This window comes from Betta splendens, chromosome 22 (genome assembly GCF_900634795.4).
Source record: "Betta splendens chromosome 22, fBetSpl5.4, whole genome shotgun sequence".
Classification (NCBI taxonomy): domain Eukaryota; kingdom Metazoa; phylum Chordata; class Actinopteri; order Anabantiformes; family Osphronemidae; genus Betta; species Betta splendens.
The window spans coordinates 7,284,931-7,306,962 of record NC_040900.2 but is presented as its reverse complement, the minus strand read 5'-3'; the positions used below and the strand labels follow the sequence as shown (position 1 = coordinate 7,306,962).

General features: G+C 50.7%; 1 protein-coding gene across 1 annotated transcript in view; it reads right to left on the bottom strand.

Annotated features, from left to right (window-relative positions):
• The window catches only part of LOC114848193 (glutamate receptor ionotropic, NMDA 3B-like), a 47,876-nt gene extending 29,287 nt beyond the window's left edge, over positions 1-18,589 (bottom strand). Inside the window, exon 1 of the mRNA XM_029138486.3 lies at positions 16,764-18,589. Coding sequence (XP_028994319.1) covers positions 16,764-17,294 — 531 coding nt within the window. The 5' untranslated portion in view covers positions 17,295-18,589. The remainder of the gene's footprint in view (positions 1-16,763) is intronic.
• Positions 18,590-22,032: the final 3,443 nt, after the last annotated feature.

Below are 22,032 nucleotides of genomic sequence, written 5' to 3'. Positions count from 1 at the left end.
CCACTGTGTTTCAAGTCACACAATTTAATCAAGGGGTCACCTACTGGAAGTCCACATGAAACTACAGAAATGCTGCTCTGCACATTCGAAAGCTTGGGCAAATGAAGGAATCCACCACAGACTGTTGACTTTTATTATCAGCGGACTCTTGATTTAACGAGTCTCCGCGGGTCTGCAAACGCCCTGATGTCATCAATAATAATCAGATCGGAAGGAAGCAGCGGGGGGGGGGGGACCGGAATGTGCTGTTGTGCGCTGGATCGCCCGGCGCGGAGTCGGCCGGCGCGAGTGCTGAGCGCGCGGCTAACGCCGGCGGAGGCTGTCGTCTCAGCACGCTGCATCGGCGCCTCTTTTGTCAGGAGCTCCTTTGATCCCCTCAGCTGCACAGATACACACCCCAGCACAAATATGCTGAATGGATCCATGTATCACCCCCCCCCCCCCCCCCAAACAGCCTCTGGCCCCCCTCACTATTTATGATCATAACAGCTGATGGTGTTTATTAAAGAGAGCGATTGTTGTCCTTGCTCCGTAGACAATGTTTCCGTTGCCGCGGGAGAATCATATTTGTCCTTTTGGTGCAGCCCCCGCTTGTGATGTGATGGTGATTGATTCCCGTGTTAAACAGCAGCGAGAGGTACGGAGGAAGGCTAATCTGCATCATCATTGCCACAGTAATCACATTTTCCTCCCCGACTCATCCGTTCGCTCCACAGTGAGCGAATACGCCACACTTCTGTCAATAAGCAAGCTTGGCCCCTGCGCCTCCTGGACGCCTCGCGGCTCTCATCACGTAGCCTTTCTAGATAGGAACTCTCACTTCCTTTGAGGTGCCCACTTCTACAGTACCGTCCTCCCTAGCTACAGTAGCTCAACGACCTGCTGGAGGCGGCGTCCAGCGGTCGCAGTCGTCACGTTATCATGTGCGGGGGAAAATAAGCGCTTCTGGGTGTTCTGGGCTGGAGCCGGTTGGGAAAACAGCCCCCTGCTCAATTGTGATTCAACCAGCAGACAGCTGGACCGGTGAGACAGTGCCGTCGTGTATATTGAATGCTACCAAGTGCAGATGCGAAGTGGTGTGATGTCATTATCAGCTGGTCGGCAGGGAGCTAAGCTGCAAACAGTGAAAACTTCACCGGGGACTTATTTCTTCTTCACCTTAGCAGTGAAAGCACGTCATGTCAGTAATGAGGTGTCTAGAGCTTTACGAGTGTGTGCGATCTTTCTTAGTCTTCGAGCGTGTGCAGGATTGTGCATTTGTTTTGTCGAGTGCGGGTGTGTGCTCCTAATGGAAAAGATCCCTTTGCTTTGAATACTGAAACGCAGACCACACTTCCCAACGAGAGAGTCATTTAGGGCGAGCGTGTGTGTGTGTGTGTGTGTGTGTGTGTGTGTGTGTGTGTGTGTGGGGTGGGCTGCAGGTTCCAGGATGGATGACTTCGCAGCGAATAAATGACCCGACGTGATTCTGCCTATCAGCTGAGCCCTCCGCCCAGACTCCTCCATATCCCCTTTCATCCATCTCTATAAGAGAGATGACGAAGAGATGGAGAGGCAACGGGAGAGAGACTCTGGAGATGGATATGCTCAGACGAGACGGAACGATTTCAAGCGCAGGGCGGACCATAAAGGAGCTAATTAGCAAAGAGGGGAAAATTTGGGAGCAAGAGCGACAAGAGACTGAAGTAGTGAACAAAAAGGTGATTAGGATCCAGTGTGAAGCTGAGGCTAATACATGTGACACCTACCGAGATGTGCAGAAGAAATCAGAATGGAGCACATGTAAACTACAGGATCTTTATTTTAAAAAGTGTAACTGATCTGTTTACTTCCTTGATTGTGTAGCACTTAGCAGGAAATGGAATCCAGCAGCTAAACGTCCTTCCAGTGTGCTGCGGCTGCGTCCCTCCACCTCCGCCCACTTTGAAATTTACAATTTGTTTTCAATGTCAGCTTTGGTTTTCTGGAAAAGACGGGAGAAAATCGCTCAGAGGAAGCAATTTTAAAAAACATGAGCTCAGTAGAGAGCCTGGGAAAGGACACGAGACCGAGGCGGCATGAAGGCCGCAGCAGGAGGCTTGAACTTTACAGCGTGGGGCGTCGTTTTGGAGTTTCACCCCGTTTGTGTTTGCTCATCGGGGTTTGATCGTCTGAGGTCATATTAGAGCGGAGTGGAGTGTCATCTGCTGCAGCACCCAGACACACGGGCTAGCATAGGGCATATGCCCACCTAATTTATGCATGCGAGCCTGCGATTAGCTCAGGCTGCCAATAAACTGTGAATAAACTGTGCTAATGTTGTTCTATTGAATAACTTTCAAGAGAGGATTATTTGCAGTGACTGCAGCGCACTCAAGAGAGTCGTTTCTTCTGGGTAAATACTATTGTGATGTGAACATTTGTCCCTTTAGGTTTTCTCAAAGCGCAGTCGTAGCGCAGACTTCAGCGAGCGCTCGCCTCACTTTGACGGCGGCGAGGAGAGAATTTCCACCTCGCAGCCGCTCAGCGCATCGCGTGCGGGGGGGGGGTTCAAACCGACAACCTCGTGTGCCAGCTGTGTGACCCACGAGCGGCCGCGACGTGATCGCGCATCGCTCGCGCCATGTTTTTCATCAGGGCCTAAATGCTAAATGAGGGCTCAGATATCAGAAACCAAGCCCTAAACAGACGAGTAGCGTTTTCAAAAACACAAAGTCAAACCAGGTTTGCAACTGATCTACGGGCTAACAAGCTGCCACTTTGCTCGCTAAAGGTGCGTTAAATAAACACTTGCATGCTCATCACATTCCAGGGGGACGATATTCAAAAGATTGCAACTAATATTGTAAGAACTTTGCACTTCTCACGGCCCCAGAGCCCTTTTACCTTGTAAATGTGACTAATGGCACATTTACAAGGGTGTAATGAGTCATCCTGCACAAAGGTCCTATTGTTTGCAGCAACCTCTCCCTTCAGATGTGACCTTTACGCAGCCTTAAACATGCACGTGTATGAATTTATTTACAAGACAAAAACATGGCGGCATTACTATTCACATCACAGCACGAGGCGCGTGGAGATGAAGCCCCGCGGGAGGAGCTGACGCGGCCTCTCAGGTCCGTCCGGCCCTGAATCAAACCTCGTTATTAGAGCCGCTCACGCGCAGGGCTGCTCCGTTTAGGAGGGTCGACCGGGCCATTTTGATCAACATGCACATAATCCGACAAACGACAGACGCTGTCCTAGAAAGGGGAGACGAGTTGTTTGACAGCAAATGCACCATTTCTGGCAGATTTGTGCATGTGTGACTGTTCAGCAGAGCACGAGCGAACTGATCGGGGGAGCTTTGCCGCTTTACTCTAGAGACCAGAGAGCAAGTCCAGTATGAAGCCACCATCTGTTGCCGTTGCTGTAACCATTCATGTGATGGACAGCTTTTACTTCCCTGATTGTTAGCAGCAGGAAAGCAGGCGCCTAAAACAAAGCCGCTACGATCGTATAGGAAGGAATGAGGAGAGAAGCCAGCACCGTTTACTGATTTCATGGCATCAGGTTGTATCGAACCATCACATGTCATTTTGCATGAACGAGACACGTGTTGGTAAAACCCACGCAGACCCCCCGCCCAACAAAAAAACGCAAACAGACTTTAAAAGCTGCTTTAAGACTTCCGCCCACACCGTGCTTGACATTTATTCATTGAAAGTGACTTACAAGTAAGGAATGCAGACACCCACCAAGAGCGATTTAGAGAAACAGCCAGCGCTAAGATGAATAAACAAACCCGAGTACCCGACTTCCTCGGTTCCAGCCTTGACCACAAAGACGATTTCATTCTGCATCCATTATTTCAAATATCTTTGCCCGTCTCAAACCTCTCTGATGTGCAGCCGGAGAGTTCCGTTTCTGTTCAGTTTGGAGACGCCGAATTGCATTAGATGCAGATTTGGGAAGGCACTAAAGAAGCAGCGCTGGCGCGATGCAGTCGACTCGCAGGCTGCGTTTGCAATCAAATGAAATCATTTTTCCATCCTGGTCTTTTGACCGTTTTCTTTCTACGCCTTAAAAGAAAATGAAGTCACTAATCTTTCTTTGATACCTCGGTTTCAGTCTCAGCTCCTCATCAAATAAATGAACCAAATCTCTAAACTCGTCGTATCATTTATCTGCCATCAGAGCGTCGATTCATCGCGTATAATTGGAGAAGTTCACAGCTGTGGAAAATAACTTGGTGTCATCCACAACAACGGCGCAGAGGTGGCCCATGTGAAGCAGAGGAATCTAGCAGGATGGGATGGACTCAGGCCCAGCGCTCTGAGAGAAAACCCGCAGTTCACCTGGAGCGTGCGCTAAAAGGCAACAGACTTAACGAGAAACAAAGTCAAGCCGGCGATAAGACCCGGACTCGCCCCGGAGCCAGAACCAGGCCGTCTCTCGAGAAAACCCAGGCGATAACTACAGCACTCCTCAACGCTGAGCAGCGGGAAGCAAAGCGGCAGACGAGAGAACACAGGCTCCCTGGAAACGCCAGCGAGGGGTTTAAACACGCCACAAAGTCACCTCCAGTTTAGATTCATAAAAAAGACTGCATGCGTCAGATCTTCCTAAGTACCGGGATGTTTAGGACCCAAACTTAATTTCCTTAGTTGGCAAACACCTTCAGAATGTGTGATCTTTCAATTACAAAGAGCAGCTGTGAGACTTTATGATCCGTGTGTGTGAGTGTGTGTAGGTGGGTGAAGTTACTGTGGTATCAATGCCATTTGACCCTATTATGTTCAATCTGAGTGGAAAGCAATATCCTCTGATCTACGATTGTCTTCCTCCCTCTCTCTCGCTCTCTCTCTCGCTCGCTCTGCAGCTGCATTTTTCAATCTCAATTAATATGAATAACTGCATTCCGAGTGTTGATTGATGTTGATTGAAACTTGTAAAGGGCATCAAAGAGCAATGAGAGATGGTCTGTCAGCCCACACACACACACACACACACACACACCCCAGTGTTTGTGTGCGTGAGGTCGTGCACTCGTGTGTGTGTGTGTGTGTGTGTGTGTGTGTGTGTGCGTGTGTGTGTGTGTGTGTGTGTGTGTGTGTGTGCGTGCGTGTGGGTGTGGGTGTGTGTGCACCCGTCAGCCTGTGTCTACTCGGTATGCCCGAGGAGGAACACATAATTTACAAAATATCACAGATAATCGTGTCGAGATTAACGATCTCATTTTGATTAATGCTTAATGTTTAATTAACTCAACTTTAGGTCCTGGGCTTGTCAGAGGTTCCCCCTGCATAGCAAATAGGCTTCTAGCTCAGCGTCAGGTGCACCACGCTGGCGAGGAAGTGGGACGGATACGTTTTATATTAATCTCCCGGGATGATATTTGTGGGCTGCCAGAAGCAATGAATAATTAATACCACCCAAACGAAATGAAGAATAACACAATAATAAACAGCACACATGCAGTAGAAGAGAGACGTGAGGCGTGAGGTTGTGCACGTATGTCTGATACGCCGTTCGTATCAGTGGTAGCGCTGTGTCTAATGTGTCGCACGCCGTAGAATAAAACACTTCTGGGCGCCGGAGCGGCGGAGATTAGGCCGTCACCGCGCCTGGCACGCGCCGGCACGTCTGAGCGCCGCATTGTGGGCGATTATGCGCTCGTCTTTCTATCTGAGACATTTCTTTGAAGCTTAGGTTGGTGCGCAGGACAAAGCAAGCATGAAATTTACACGCGGTCCCTTCGGCCAGAGCGCGGCGACATCCCAGCGAAGCGCTCCAACAGTCGTGGGTGCAGAACGTGAGGCCTTCTAGTAACAGCTCGTTAGCATAAAAATCACCGCTTTTCTATGTATTCATTTTGGGAGCTGGGATGTGAAGCCCACAGCGACTGCGCTCGGCCCCTCCCCCTCTCCCTGCGCCGCTCCGATAACGTGATTTCACGCAAAGGCGAAATCCCCCCCGTCTCCCGCGCAACATCCGCCCGCCGCCTCCGCCTTCACCCCCGAATGGCTCACCTGACATTTGTAGGGCGAGCGCTCATAGGGAAAAAGGTGGGGGGGTGGGGGGTGGGGGGATAGAGTAATGCCATTGGCAGAGTTTCCCCATATTTAAGAGAGGCGAAGAGCGGAGGAAGGGGAGAGAGAGAGCGGTGGGGGAGTCATTGGCAGGGAGGTAAATGGGAGTTGAGAAGGGAAGTGTAGCATTTGGGAGTATGTTTAATATCAGATTAAGCATCTGACAGATGAAGGCGAGAGGCAGGAGCAGAGTGTGTGCGCGCAGAGCTACACCCTTAAGGGAGACGGGGGGAGCGATCTTCTGAACGGCAGCCAGGAGACGAAATGACATTTACGGATCGGGGCGCCGCCCGTCGGTTCCCCGGCACCGGTCCGTCACCTCCGCCGGGCCCCGCGAGCTCGGAGGAAAACGCGCAGATGGAGGAAGAGAGGGTTCAGAACAGCGTCTGTGGCGCAGAAAAGCAAAAATGTCTTCTCGGGAAAAGTTTCTTTTTTTTTTCCGCCCCCTGAAAAGAATCCAGCAACAAACCGACCAACCGTGCGTGAGCTTTGTCATATCCAGGAGCTGCACATTCAGCGTTTGGCACTTTCACACCCGTCCGCTTCAATCATCTACGACGTTTCCTTGAAAACTACCTCACGCGTCTCTTCACAGATTCCCCGGTGGCCGGCGTCCAAGCCTTCCTCTGACCTCTAGGCTACCGCGCCCGCTCCGTCACAAAGGCACGGGCAAATCGATCCACACACAGGTGTTACAGTGCGAGGGCGGCCACGGGATCCTTTCACAGCGCGTGAAATGTTTTGAATAAAATATGGGACCTCTGGAATCAGCATCCACACTTCCTTTTCTGTTCGGGCACAAAAACGTGGAACTACGGGGTCAATTCAACGCTCGCATCTTTTTAGTTCTACCACTTTGTGAGTCGGATCCAAAGATGGTTTTAATCTTTTCCTGGACTGGAGTTCAGACATCACCGATCTAAACCCCGAGTCATTTGGCAGCATGAGAAACAGCCAAATCGCTTTGTTTGCCCAACTCTTGTCCAGCATTTAGGGCAAACGTGCACTTTTGTGCACGGATGTGTGTCCAGACTGGATCTGGACTTTATTAACTGGATGTATTGTGGGCCCCTCACCCCACAGGGCCACTGGGTCCGGGACAAATTAGTGCAGTGTCATTTGACAAGTGTAGCTATTACAGTGGCGGCGCTGCTGGTCTCTACACGCTCAGAGTGAAAAGAAATGTCTTATTTAAAATCCAGGAGCACCTGCCTCGTGAAAAGACAATGCTATAAACAGTGAAAAGGAAATGGGGGGAAGCAGCATATAAAAGATGATGAACTGAATGAGTGACAGAAGGAAATGCTACTTTTAAAGACAGAACTCTTTTATTTTGAGTCCTACACGCGGCGCTTGTAAAGAACGAGAGCGAGGGCCTTTTGTTTTTCATTCATGCCCAAACACGACTGCAGATAACAGCGTAATTCATCATTTCTGCAATCATAATAGAGAATTTCTGCCTAAGTGAGCGTCTGGCGGTCCGGCTTTACAAGCCGGCGAGGAGGTGGCCCTGCAGCGGGGTCTCGTAAATGGAAGGGAGAAACAGTAAAAGGGGGGGGGGGGGACGAAAAGGAAAACACATCCACGCGGCCAAGTGTTGATTTCATTTCCCTGCCTGTCATAGCGCGGCTAAATAACTCTGGGCAGGGTATTACAAGCTCCGGGCTCGGCGGCTCTAAACAGCAATCCCATACGGATGGGAAATGAGCAGGAGGGGAAAGAGGGGGGGGTGGAAGTGATAAGAGGGAGAGAGGTGAAACAAAAAGCGGCGAGGAAATGGAGACAAACAGGAGGAAACCGAGGAGGAAGGAAAAGGGGCCGGGAAGAGGAGGCCGTCCTGCTGTGGCCCCTGACAGATGGAATTACACAGTGTCATAACCCTGGAACTGTCCTGGAACACACACACACACACACACACACACACACACACACACACACACACACGGTCAGTCTGGAATCCCTCACTGCGTGGGGCGCTGCAGAGGTCTCCTGCCAAAGGGAAGGGACCACGGATGCAGGAATAAAGGGAGCGACGGAGGCCGAAAGCGTGGGAGGGGGATAAAAGAGAGAAACACGGGCGAACAGTAGCCCAGAGGAGAGAAAGGAAGGATGCGGGGCTTCAGTCCAACGCGGAGAAGGGACAGGGACGCACTCGGCTAATAAATAACAGGTAGACGCTCAAATCAGCGCACACAATGGGGCACAGAGGTACTGCATTACGCCTAAAAGAAGCCCAGCTTTCCGGCCGCGATAAGCGTTCGTGATCTAAGTGTATTTAGGCTTCAAGGACGTTTGATTGATGTCGTAAAAATGAAAGATGTCCCGTTGGAACGGACCCGCTGCGGAATCTCTGTCCCGGCGCCTCATCCCTCCCTCCGGCCCCCCCCGCGCTGCCAAAAACACGGCGCCTCCCCCCCCCCCCCCCCCCCCCCCGACCCTCGGAGGAGGAGGCGGTGGATAATCGAAAAAAGTTCTCACACCGGGAGTTAAGCAGCGCCGATAAGAGGAACGGCGCGAGAAATTGTTGAGGACAAACAGACGGGATGAATGTGTTGGGCCGGTGAGAGGAGGATTCTGTCCTGAGTGATAAAGGGGAACCAATAAAGAGAGAGCTGGTGTGTGGTACCCGGCTGCAGAGCCAGAACCAAAGCTTTATCTTATCTCCTTTAGCCATCGCTAGCGTCCGCCGGCTCCGGGTTTAATACCCACTTATGCAAATGCGTCCGCATCCGCGCTCCCCCGACGCCGCGGAGGCCTCTACAACAGCGTGTCCACGCGTGCCGATGCATCTCCCGGGTCCGGACCGGCCGAGTGGACGAGCGGGGACGGAAGCGGGCCTATCCCCTCTCCTCCATCGCTCATTCCTCCCCCCCCCCCCGTCGCGGGCTTTTGTCTTTTTTTCACGGCCACTTCACATGGCAGATCAATCAAAGGCACTCACCGGAGTTTGTTAGTCAGCCGCTGCGGAGGGAGAGCGAGGCGCGCGCCCACGGGCCCACCGCCCTCCTAATTAAATAGCTGGAGGACCCAGTGCTTCCCACTGGAGGACCTATTGCATTCTCCGCCGACAATCCACCTCAGAGCAATTTGCCATGCCATGAAACTAATCACTTAGCCTTGTGCAATTTCAGGCACACTATCAAGAGAAAACCAGCAATATGATTAGGTTTTAGAAAATATCTGCCGTTCATAAATACTCTGGGAGACGCGGCTGATGTTGGTAAGTTCGCAGGCTGCAGCCGGAGGAATGCAGATGAGGTCACCAGCGGTGATGGACAGCGCCGGAGGTCCAGGTCCTGTCAATCACCCGCTGATTTACGTAAAGCAGGGAAATAAGCTGTGCGTCCTCTGATCAATATCTCATCCTTTAAGTGCCAGCGAGGAATTACAACTACTACACCCGCGTGTGTATGGTTGTTGTTTGTTAATGCACAATGGGAGCGGGTCCAGAAGGCTCTGACCTAAATGAATCGCATTATTAAACTCTGAGAGCTCCGAAGAAACGCTGCGACTATCAACTGTTCGCGAATGAAGGGAATCTATTCTATTGTTCCGCCACAACGCGCTTCAGTCGGGAACAACAGACACACAAAGCAGACAAAGACAAATGTTTCACCAGACACGGTTCAGATCCGGCCCAACCCGCCGCACGACAGATGGCAGCCATGACTGGCTCGCCGCGATTCAGAGAGCAAGAGCAAGTAGCGCATGTACAAAAAAAAAACATGGCTGGATACCGGCGGACACCAGGGGCCGGATGATGAGGATGATGAGGATGATGAGGATGATGAAGAAGCGAGTCTGAGCTCGGCTCCAACTCCATCACGCTGCTGCGTCAAACGCGTTCTTTACAGAATAAACCTCTAAAAGTACGATAAGTGCACTTTTTGTTGCTCTTGAGCTCTGGCAGTAAAGTAATATGTGAGTGGAGCGTGGATGCAAGGCCTGAACGAGAGTGAAAACACTGCTGGGTCCTCCAGTGTCACTTGGCGTGAGATAAGTGCGACAGGAGGCTGCTTCAGCTCCATCTATCTGGAGGACAGTCTGTCCTTTGTTTGCGAAGGGCAATGAGAAGAGGACTTCCTCTCCCCCTCTGCCCATCACACTTAGTGTAGCATTTATTTCTCCTTCTGGTGTCGCTCCGCCCTTAAGATCTCATTTGCCGTCTCCACGCTGCACCCACCGCCTTCCGCTCCCGTCTGCGTCTCCTCGGAGGCTCTCCCTCCTCTCTGTCGCGTCTGCCTCGTCTCCTCGCCGCCCATAAACGCTGTTTATGCGTGAGATGTTGCGCATGCGAATATCAGACCGTCCACCGTGCTGCCGTTGCAGCCCGTTTAACCCTTTCAACTCTGAAAGCGCCGCTTCGTCGTCGCGGGGCGTCTCCGCCCTGCGCTCCGTCTGCAGGCGGGTGGCGTTAAGCCGGGTCCAGATGGGCCCTAAATCACGCCTGTGTTGGTGCCAGCTCCCTACATAAATACCCGGGGGGGGACCAGGAGCCGCCCTGGGGCCCAGCATCCTTCAATCCCCCCGTCTACACCTCGCCCGCCTCTCCAGCACCTTCATCCCCGACAGCTTCCCGCCCCGTCGCCTCTCCGTCACCTCCCGGCCTTCTCTTCCCTTTACCTGCGCCGTCTGTTTCCTCACTTTTTTAATCTTCCCCCGGCCCCCGACCTGTCTGAGTCACTCAGCCCGTCTGCTCGCGTATCTCTTTGTCTCGTGCCTTTCACGGACGTTTACCCCACTTCCAGGCTTCCACCCCTGGGCGTTGGACGAACCCGGCGCCCGCAGCCGTCTGTCAGCAGCTGTTTAATCTCACCCGCCTGCCTCCCCCTTCTGCTCGTCTTTCACCTGTGACCTATGGGAGCTTCTGTCCGACCTGTCTTCCCTTATCACTCAACCTCACCTGGCCCCAAAATTTCGGTGGTTCTGCCTCAGTTGGCGCCAACACACAAACAGCTGCCGGATAATCAACAACAGCAGCTCCTATAGAAGAACGAGTTGGGAGGAACTTTCAGAGGATGTGGAAAGTTTCGGAAGTGAATTGTGTTAGGAGTCGGCCTTTCATCTCATCTCTGTGTGAACTTTGTGTGTGTGAACTTTGTGTGTGTGAACGTTGTGTGTTTGTGTGTGTGTGTGTGTGTGTGTGTGTGTGTGTGCGTGCGTGCGTGCGTGTGTGCGTGTGCATGTGCGTGTGCGTGCGTGTTCACCTGCTGTAGGTGGTTGTGAGGGTTTTCTTCAATCACAGATAACTGGACGTTATCAGCCATTAATCCTCTAATGAACTGGCACAGTTTAGATAAAGCTACTACATCGTCTGAGCCGAGGTCCTCCTGTGATCCTGCATTTCTCCTTCACCTCCATCCACTTCTGTTCCTCTCTTCCCCTGATGATCAGGCCTTCCCATTCATCCATTCATCCCATCGCCCCCCCCCCACCCTTGTCCTGATATCACCCTCTCTCTTTTCCTTAAGAATCCCCATTCCCTGCTGCATCTCTGTCTCGTTGACCAATTATTTGTATTTGCTCCCTATTGATCTGTCCTCTTTTACTTTTCGAGTGGCCTCTTTGCTCCTTGATCTATGGTTTACTCATTGCCACTTCTTAACTCTTTCATTTCTCCCCTCAATAACTCCCTCTTTTTAGCTCCATCAACTCAATAGCTTGACTTATGTCCCACGTGCCACCGGATACTTCCCGTTTCTTTTTCACTTCAATCTGACTTCAGTCCTTCAGTTGTTGTTGTTTTCTCGTCCACTCAGGTCTCGCTTTCTTACTTCCGCTTGCATTAATATTCCTTATGTTTCCTGCGACCTGATCTCTGTTTCTCTATGATTACCTTTTCCTTTGTATTGTTTGTTTCAGGCATTTCCTGACACCTCATTTCCTGTTACACCATCCTTTTGACCCCTCATTCACCTTTCCCTCAGTCTGCAACTTCCCATCCATCCATCCATCCATCCATCCATCCATCCATCCATCCATCCATCCATCCATCCATCCATCCATCCATCCATGTTTTTGGACCATAGGAAGAGGCCGGAGAACCCAGAGAGAACCCACAGAGAACCCAGGCCACAGTGCTGCCCTACTTCCCCTCTCTTCATACGTATTGATGTCGCCTTTTTCTACCATTCGTTCCTACTTTTCACCTAGATTCATCCTTCTCTGATTCTGGCCTCCATTACACTATTACCCCTTCTTAATTTTCACCATTGATCCTCCTCTATAATACATGCTGTCCTTGAAATTGCAGTTGGACTTTATCCATTACTCATCTGTGTCCTTAGCATTTTTTGGCTCTACAGAGAAAAATCCAACTACTGCGGAGTTACTGGCAACACTTGTTTCCACCAGAGGCAAAATACAAAACCCCAAGACGAACACAAACCTGACATAGCAACATTAACTCATACGCTACACTGAGCGGCTCACATGCTCCTTCTGGTATTGCGCTCCACTCAATTAATCTGGCCCAGTCAAGACCACGCTGAACTGTCATCATAACACTAATAAAGAAAAACCTCGGAGCTGTTTGCACTAAGTGGCCTGCTTGTCTCACACTGTCAGTTCGCCCGCAGCATTGGGCTCGACACGAGATCGGTCCTGCTCCTTTTTATTCCACTGTGGTCGCAGCACAAATCCCCTCACCATCTTAAAGAAAACACTAAAGTCACCGTAGTGCTGTAAAGCCTCATTAGGCTTACTAACCTTTGGTGGGCAAAGAGTAAACACTGTGTGGATCTCATACATCCAGATGGAGATGTGTTGGGCGCGTGCACGAGCTCCGTGCGTGGCAGCAGCGCGTGTCCTCCGAGGACGGGGCTAGCTGCGAGCCACAATGCGTCTTATTCAGCAGGGTCCCGGGATTAAAATGTAATTTCATTCAAAGTCGCAAATTGGGTTTTTTTACTGTACTAATCTTCATTTTACTAAGCAGAATGAGGTATGTCATTAAAAAGAAGAGACTTAATGAAAGAACGCGGGGTGGATGGATTGCAGAGAGGCGAGAAGTTCCCCGCCAGAACTATAAAAGGTTAATTCAAAGTGTTAACGGCGGAAAAACCTCATGAATAATACACCGCACAACATTGGAGCGTGCATTGCAGTGCCGGTTTAAAGATAATGACAGGGAGATCAGGTTGCATTCAGCTAATGCCTCGATTCAAAGGGACCGCGCACCAAGGCTGCAAAACAAGATTAATTACAAGCGAAATGATCAGAATTGCCAATAAGCTCTCGTCCAAACGCTTGGAGCAACAGGATCTATGGAAATATGCACCTGCACTTAACAGGATCAAGGCCTGGTTAGAAACAACACAGAAGTATGAATAAAGTGCTTTGCTGCATTAAAGGGAATAGTGTGGAAATAATGGAGGTAACCGAACTACAAAGAGGAAAGAATATAAGTGACATTCACTGCTCGTCTGTGAAATGTAGCATCGCGCGTCTTTATGTTTGATGGATGAATTTCAGGGTGTCGTTCGGCGATATTAAGTGCAGCAGCGAGTAAAGTGAGCCGCAGAAACACCGCTTCCACTGTGAAGAACGCCAAATAATGAATTCCCGCCACAGCGCCGCTCTCGCGCCTAATCGGATCCGGGAATCGTTCAAACCGCTTCCCTCCGCGCTCCAACGCTTAATACGTTTGCCGAAGAGAAATCACGATCCACAAAATCGCCCCCTTTTTGATATTATCGGGAAAATCGGGATTTGTTTAGTGTAGACTGCATTTTGAAAGAGGCCGGATGCTCCTTTTTCAATTAAACCTTTTAGCGACTGTGCTAAAAAAATGATTTAAGTCCATAATTACTACACAAGTCTAACACACACTAACATACTAGCAGAATACCAGTCGTGGAGCACATTTTGGGTTAATTAAGGTTATTTTTACTCAAAAATCAAATATTCTCAATTACATTTCTTATCCTAATTCCATCCAGTAGCTACCGATTAGCAAATCACCTGCTTAAACGCCTGTAGTTGCCCCGCTGGGAGCTAAGAGCACATTTCCTTCCCCTCCCCCCCCTTGTGTCCACTATTCCTTTCTTCCGAACCCCTACCAGCGCTGTGCCTGCCGTCGATGGGCAGGAGAGATTTACAGTTAGGGGTCACACAGTGGTTCTAATTAGCTTAAGTAGGTCGGGCGAAATAAGCGCTTCCTGCTGAGACGCATCACCAAGTCCCACAGCTGTGTCTGACTAAGCAGAGACGGGAGGAGGCGGCAGCCGGACAACCCGACCTCTGTCTCCGTCTGTCCTCTGTAGTCTCTCTGTCAAAGTCTCACCATTTCCCCCCCAACGCCCAAACACTTAGGCCGAGAACGTGGGTAGTAATTTGGAAATGGAAAGGAGCGTAGTCGTTAGGTAATTAACGATGACAAACCTTCAGGGTTTGGGGTTTAGCGAAAAAGCTACTCTGGAAAATATCATCACAACCTCCAAGAAATGTCACACGAGCTGCACGCGGCTGTGCCAAGTGCGTTTATTTGTTATTTTCCTTGAAGGTAATATGTGAAATATGGCAAAAAAAAAGAAATTAGCTGACAGAAAAGACAAATGACACAGTGCAGCACAGTAACTCATTCCTGGAAGTGTTCGGCTTTCCCTCGTAGACACAGTCTTTGACCTTGAGAAAGTCTTTTCATCCCGTGATGTAAGCACAACTCAGCAAGTCGCCTTTTATGTGGCGCGCTACTTTAACGACTCCGGCGCAATTTACTGGACAGGTGGAAATGCAGCAAGTGTTGCCGGCTGCTTATGCACGCGTCCGCGTCTATTTACCTCCCTCTGATGTCCAGGGAGCGAATCTGCTCGCCAGGAAAACATGGGCTCGGCTCCCGATGCCCTGAGGGGGAAAGTCTCCACATTTTCAAAAACTCTTGGGAGACTCTTCTTCCACAAACAAATAAAAAAAGGCCTCTTTTTCTTTATTTATTTTTTAAATCAATCTGTGATGCATAATGCAAAAAAAAAAAAACAACATTTGGCAGAGGCATTTGTTTTGCCTCTCTCCTCTCTCTTGCTCTTCTCAGGAGCGCTCCTCCCCGCAGACGCTCAAATGTAAATAGCCTTTTTAATTGGAATTATATCTTCTATTTGTGCGTGTCGCTATCAGCGGAGGAGCCATTGTAGTGTTCCCTGTTTGTGCAGCGGAACAATTTGCCTCCCTGTTGACACGCGAGCCACTCATCGCTGCCCCCTCTCTGCGCGTCCGGGAACCCGTCCCACCTCCTCGTGGCCTCCTGCTTTATTTCTCACTCTGCTCCATTTCTTTTTCAGGACTCGCACCCCGGGGTGTGTGAAAATGTCAACGTGCTGCAATCTTTTATATGTTGTATAATAGTTTTAGTGCTGCAGCTAAAGAGTAACGGGTATCGTCTTTTTCCAAATCTGGAGTTTTACATTTTTGCCCTTCAGTGATGTGCTCGGTCTCAAAAGCAGATGCTGCTGCTGACACAGACCGCGGCTCCAACAGTGCAGCAGGAAGAGGCTGTTCATGAATATAATATAAACACCCGGACATTGTGTAGCATGAACCCCACAGCTAACACAGAGAACACCTATGACAACGCCGCCTGGCATTACAGCTGGAATTTGGAAATAGACTGTGACGGCTGCTTTTCTGCCCGGTGACTGTTTGGCACCGAAAGCCACTGAAAGGCCTCCCACAGCTCCACAAAGCCCTCTCCTCCTCCCTCCTCCTCCTCCTCCTGCTGCTGCACCTCGCTTATCTCCTCGGATTGCCGGCGAATTTGTCAAACGACGCGACTTCTCATTCATGCGGGCTTTGCTGGGACCCAGTAAGCGGGGCCACTGTTGACCAGGAGACCCGGGCTACGGACCCCGGACCCCTGTTCCTGCATTACTGCCCGACTCCCTAAAGCTGATGCCGCCCCAGTTAAACATGGGCAAAAGTTGAAAGTCCTCTTTATGTGCGTGTGTGTGTGTGTGTGTGAGTGGCCGGACAGAAGCCGTTGTGGCTGGATGTTTGCAGCTTGACTGCCGCTGGGAATACTAACATGACACGCGAGAGTGTTTGCGCACACAAACAGCGTAACGCACACAGATACACAAATAGCGCGAGCTGCGGGCGCCACACCTCTCCACACGCGCACATCCATCAGCAGCTCAGCTGTCTGAGTGACTCCTTGTGAAAGGTGCCAAAGCCGCGGCGTCTTCAATCACGGATTCAAGCACGGATGTGCAAAAGAGGAGGAGAAGAAGAAGAAAAATGAAGCGTTTCACTCTGGAGCTCAGAGGTTCAGTCCAGGACCAAGGCAGCGCAACCACATATTAAATATGAATGCGAAGGGCCCGCAGTTCAACAGCAGAACTCATCTGAGATCAATCCGACAGACAGTGCTGGAAGAAGACATTTAGTGATGCAATTAAATCTCAGACACTAAATGACTTTTTAATCTACCAGTTCAATGATCCGTTTTTTTCACTATTCCTATTATTAATGCAATTATATGAAAGGCACAGTTTAGGAAAGATGCACGGTATTACCCCTGTTGAACATTCCTCTGCCTTTAGCCTGCTAATGTCTGGATGGTGATAACAGTTTGGCACAGCTCAGACATCTAAATCCCAGCCACAGGCCAACGGGTCAGCTCAAGGTTCGACTCTGATAAAAAGGCTGCAGGAAAGTGCGTCGGCACGTGCCCGCTACAGGTGCACACTGACCCCAGACAGCAGCGGCTCCATACAGTACCTTGGTCACCAGCGGTTCCGTGTCCTCCAGGATCGAGATGAAGGGGAGCTCCAGAAAAGAGGAGAGGAACTCCACCTGGATCAGCTCCTCTTTGGAGCGGGGGAACGCCAGCACCGCGGACACCCCCCGCACCACCAGGTCCTGGCAGGTTCCGCGGGACAGCGACTCCGGGTCGCCGCCCGCGGGCGCCCGCGCCACCATCTCCAGCGTCAGGTTGTAGGGCAGCAGAAAGGGCGTCTGCGAGGCGGTGGTGGAGTCCGCCGCCCCGCTCTGGTGCCGGAGGCTAGCCAGGGCGCGGTTGAGCGCGTTTTGTATCCGTGCCGGCTGGCGGGCGGGCAGCAGCGCGCCGAGGCGCACGGTGTGTCCGATCCGGGCGAGGATGTGGCACGGCTGCGGGTGCGGGAGGCACGGCTCCGGCGAGCAGACGACGGTGAGGAGGAGAAGCGGCAGGAGCGGCCGGGCCGAGAGGAAGAGGAGACGAGGTCTCCCGGGGGCGAGGCAGTAGGTCCAGAGTCCAGAGAGAGACACCATGCTGCAGCTCCGAAACGCAACAGAGGAGGACTGGGCACCGCGCGGCGGGGGGTGGCATAGCTCCCCCTTTCTCCCGGCTCCACCGCTTTTCTCGGACTTGACGGGTTCTTTTCCCCCTTCCCTCCTCTACTCGCTCGACGCGCGCCCTCGACAGTGATTTGTCGGCGTTTTGACGCCTTCGCCCCGCGCCCCTTCAAAGTTTCCGCGTCCGCGGCGAAAGACGCGCCGGCGGAGGAGACGGGAGGCGGAGAGACGAGCGCGCACGGCTTCGAGCGGTCGCCCCGCTTCTGTCAGTCTCTGCCGGGGGAAGACGCGCCAGCTGTGGAGTGTGTGCGCGCGCGTGTCTCGGTGTGTGCGTGTGTCCACGCGCCCGCTGCCCGCCAATAATCCAACCTCTCACGGATCCTGCCTCTTGTTGAATTTTAATGGGAATTCGCCGGGTAGCGTTTCCTTCTGCTTCTCGGCGTCCCGCATGAAACGCACCCTTCTCATTCAGAATTAAAAGCGCCACGCAGCAGAACGTGTTGTCCTGCTATTACGATGATTTCTCTATTAAAATAGCCAGTACATTACAGAAATTAGTCTCCCCGTGTTATTATTCTAATGGAATGTTGGAAGCAGGAGGCAGAGCTCCTTCGTAGGGGATACGAATTAGACAAATACTAAACTCCTAATAAAAATCAGATCGAACTTTGTTACGGTGGCCATTTGTTCTGGGAGGCAGGAAGCCTCCCCTGCACCACCGGTCCCTGCCAGGTTGGCCAACATAAAGCTAACAGCTTCCTGAAATCACACGTCCCCTTGGAGATTTATTCGCATTTCTTTGCCGTCATCCAAGTGGAACATTAGCCATTGTGTAAGCGCATCTTTTCAGCACCACGGACAGCGCCAACGCCATAAAACAGCTCTTACTGTGCATGCTAATTTGGCTCCGCCGCGTAAAGGACAGCACTCAGTCCGCCCTCCTTTCACGCTGCACTCACTCGTCTTGCCACAGATCTGAATTTCCTCTTTCTCAGAGCAGAACATTCAGCGGATCTCAAATCGGGCTCCTTCTTTGGGTCCTTCCCTTGTGTTGTGATCGTTCCACCGCCCGATGCCTCACGCGCCTCTCTCCACGCTTCTCTTGTACCTCTTTTAGCTCGGCGCCTTTGCGGCGCTGGCGTGGGGGTTACGCCGCAGGATCGCTTCAGCGCGAGGCCTGACATAAACAAAGGATTCTCCAGCGACCCCGTAGATAAAGTTAGAACTGCCTCCGCCTGTCTCTGGGATCAACAAGTCATTTCACAGCCTGCTGGGTGACCCGGTGCGATACCCGTGCAGGTTACTGACAAATCCGAGACAGTCGGGCAAAAGGTGCTTTCTTACTTTTCCTCCCTCTCCTCATGCTCCACTTGCTCGATATAGAAAAAGATGAAATCCAACAGCGTGGGCTTTGTTCTGCTGTAGAAACCAGCAGCATTAAACTTGCATGGCTCCTCACGCGCCCTCCCTCGGGTACCTGTTGAAGAGATGACTACAAGCTGTTTCCAGGTGCGCTTCTTTATGTTTATGCTGTGGAATGTGATGCTAATTGAGGCGCGTCAAGTTTACTTAAAGTGTCTGAAGGCATCGGGCTGTTTCCAGCAGCACTGTAATATGATATTGTTTAAAGCCTAATCCTTCAACGCTACATGCCATAAATAGAGTCTATTTAAAGTACATCATGAGTCTAAATGAAAGCAATGCTCGTAATTATGTTCTATGAATCATGTGAAATATCAGGGTTGCAGATGCCTGGAATTAAAGCAGCTGCAGAGGGTACAGATATATGTTACAGCTAATCTTAGTTTTGTGGAATGGAACACATTGCCGGGTTAGTTTATGCATCACCAAACTGTACATAGCATGTGTGTAATCGTGCAATATCCTGCAACAAATGCTTCTGGTGGCTGCAAATCAGCCTCGCACAGAGCCCAAGAGAAAATGTGCACCATTATTTCTTACAGATCTCATTTTCACGTTCCTAAAATGCCTGGCGTGAGATCATTTCACAGCATCTCCATTCGAGTTCAGCTCCGGACTCCACCAAAAGGGACATTTTCTCTGTTTGAAGTCTTTCTGCAGTAGATTTGCTTCAATATTCAGGGTCATTGTCCTGCTGCATCACCCATCTTCTACCGGGCTTCAGCTGGCACAAAGCCACTCTGACATAATCTCCATTATCTGACATCACCTTCCATGATGATGTGCTTTCTAGGGACAGAGGCAGTGAGCAGCCTCCTAAATCACAGTGTTCCCTCCATCACACTTCACCGCTGGTGTTTTGTTTTTACGTCCCGTACAGTCGGGCCTCGGGTTCATCAGCCCACAGAACGGCAGCTTGGTGCCACCATGCTCCTCATACTGTAGGCAAGCGCTGCCATTTACATACTGTAGAGTCATTATCAGCGTTAATGAATCATTTATGCCTTCCGCATCTTCTTAGGTGTCCACTTAGGTAACGATTATCATATGCTAAGAGAATCTTTGCATAAAAGTAGATTCAGTCTAAATCACTTACTTTATTTAAGGACATTTTCTAGACATTTTCTCCTAAAATATAGGAGCCTAAGGCATTTTTAAAGAGCACTAGAGAAAGGAAGACTAAGTCAAAACAAATCCAAGAACATACTGTACAGTATATGTAACTGGGCAACTGGGAGCAATGGGCATAATATTTTTCAGCAGCATAGGCGAAAAACTGTACATGCAATTGTATTTTTAGTGACTAGTTTCCACTCCCTCTTACGGATAAAAAGCTATGTTTAAAGATAGACTGATGCATCCATTATATTCCAGGGACGCCACGGTGCACCCAGAGGAGGCTTATTAAGGGTTTCAGCTTTGATTTCAATCCCCCATTCGGGCCGCTGCCGCTGCACTGGGAGAGCGATGACCGAGTCGCGCCCCCAGTTTGTCCCCACGGGTGCTTCATCTCAGGTGTCCCTCTGCCGTACGTGTTGATTGTCTGCATTCTGGGGGATTATTACGGTGAATGGGATTAGGCAGGCATCAGAAACCCAATTAGGGCCCTTCATCTCTTCTGGCCGGGGCTGTGTCTCTTTCGCTGTGTGAGATCTCTTTTTCCTGCTCGCTCACCACCTCCTGCCCTCCGTTCGTTCCCGCGCCCCCTCCTCTTTGCATTTTAAAACGTACGCTGTCTCATCACGCAGCTCCTCTTTCCTCCTGCCTTCAACTTCGCCCCCTGCGCTCGCGATCCTCCCCCCAAACTCACGTTGCCTTTCATGTGTCTTTGAGGTACTGGAGACACCAAATATGCTACAGTACTGTATGTGCCCCTAAATCTTCAACCTATGCCTTGAAACCACATCTATGACTCATTCCTGAAGTGAAACTGCAATTACACAGCTAAAAGGCTGCTGGAGAACACAGCGGCTCGGCCGAGGGGCGAGCCAACAACAACTGCCAATGTGAGTAAGGGTGAGCGCGCCGGAGCGAGGGGGGAATAGTGGGTGCGCGTGCTCATCTCGTGTGTGTGTGTGTGTGTGTTTAAGCGTAATCCTGCGTAATCTAGCAGCGCAGAGCCAGGTAGGACGGAGGCTGCCGACGTGCCAGGGAGCCGCGGGTTCGTCAGCTGATCTCGCCCCTTAGCGCCACGCTCGCTAACGAGATAACGCTAACGCTATACAGAATGCAGGGCCACAGAAAGGGAAGAAAGGAAGACAAAGGAGCAATTGTGGCAGAGCTGGAAAGGCTTGTAAAGAGCGCGAGGAGGTACACAAGCGGGGGAGAATGGAAAAAGGTGGAGGGAAGATGCGGAGTTGAACCAAATTAGCGGCGCGGGTTCATCCCTCTCTGCTCGTCCCGACGTACAGAGACGCTGGCCCGTGGAGGGAGACTTATCTGGAAGCCACAGCAGCAGCATGCGAGTGTGTGTGAGTGTGTGTGTGTCTGCACGTGTGTTACCACATGGACACACTTTACGTGGCACTGCAGCGAGCCTTTGTCTCTGCTTCCCTGTCGGGCCACAGGACGCGGCCGCCAAACAATTAGAGCGAGCTGAAGCCGCTAGAGCTAAAAATTGCATGTCAGAGGTATTTTCAGGGAGGTTTCATTGGCCTGGAACAAACGGCGCGTCGTCATCACTCGAGCTGTTTATTGACATGTTGAGACAACTGGCTAAATGCAGGAAAATCTGACCTTTTTCATATTTTTCATAGAGTTTTTATAAAACTCTTTGACGTGTTGAATAATTCCACACTAAAGGCTTTTAGGAGTTGGACATGAGAATAAAATATTCAAACGTAGCTGCGTAGACCTGTTCAATGTTGCATTGTTGTGTTTTTATTATGCATTTTCTTCAACGAAGGAGTCAATAATTTACATGGATTCTGACAATTAGATTATACGCTCACTTCTGAGGTTCTATGGAGAAAGTGTCAGTGGGCTTAAGAGAAGAAAATTCAGATACAGTTACACACACACACAAACAAACAGAAAAAACAGAACACTCACTATTGGCTTGAAAATGCGACTAATTCAGCCACTATGAGAAACTATCAGATCTGCAACGACACCAATTTTTCACAACAAAAGCACCATCAACATGTTTCATTAACATCCTGCCGGCAGTAGAAAGCCACCCCGAGGACTCCGACGGCACAAATGGTTCTGTTTTCATGACGGGACTCACAGCCTCATTAAAATCCAAACCGTCGGGGTACGTGTTCAGAGCAATGCGTCGTCACCAGATTCA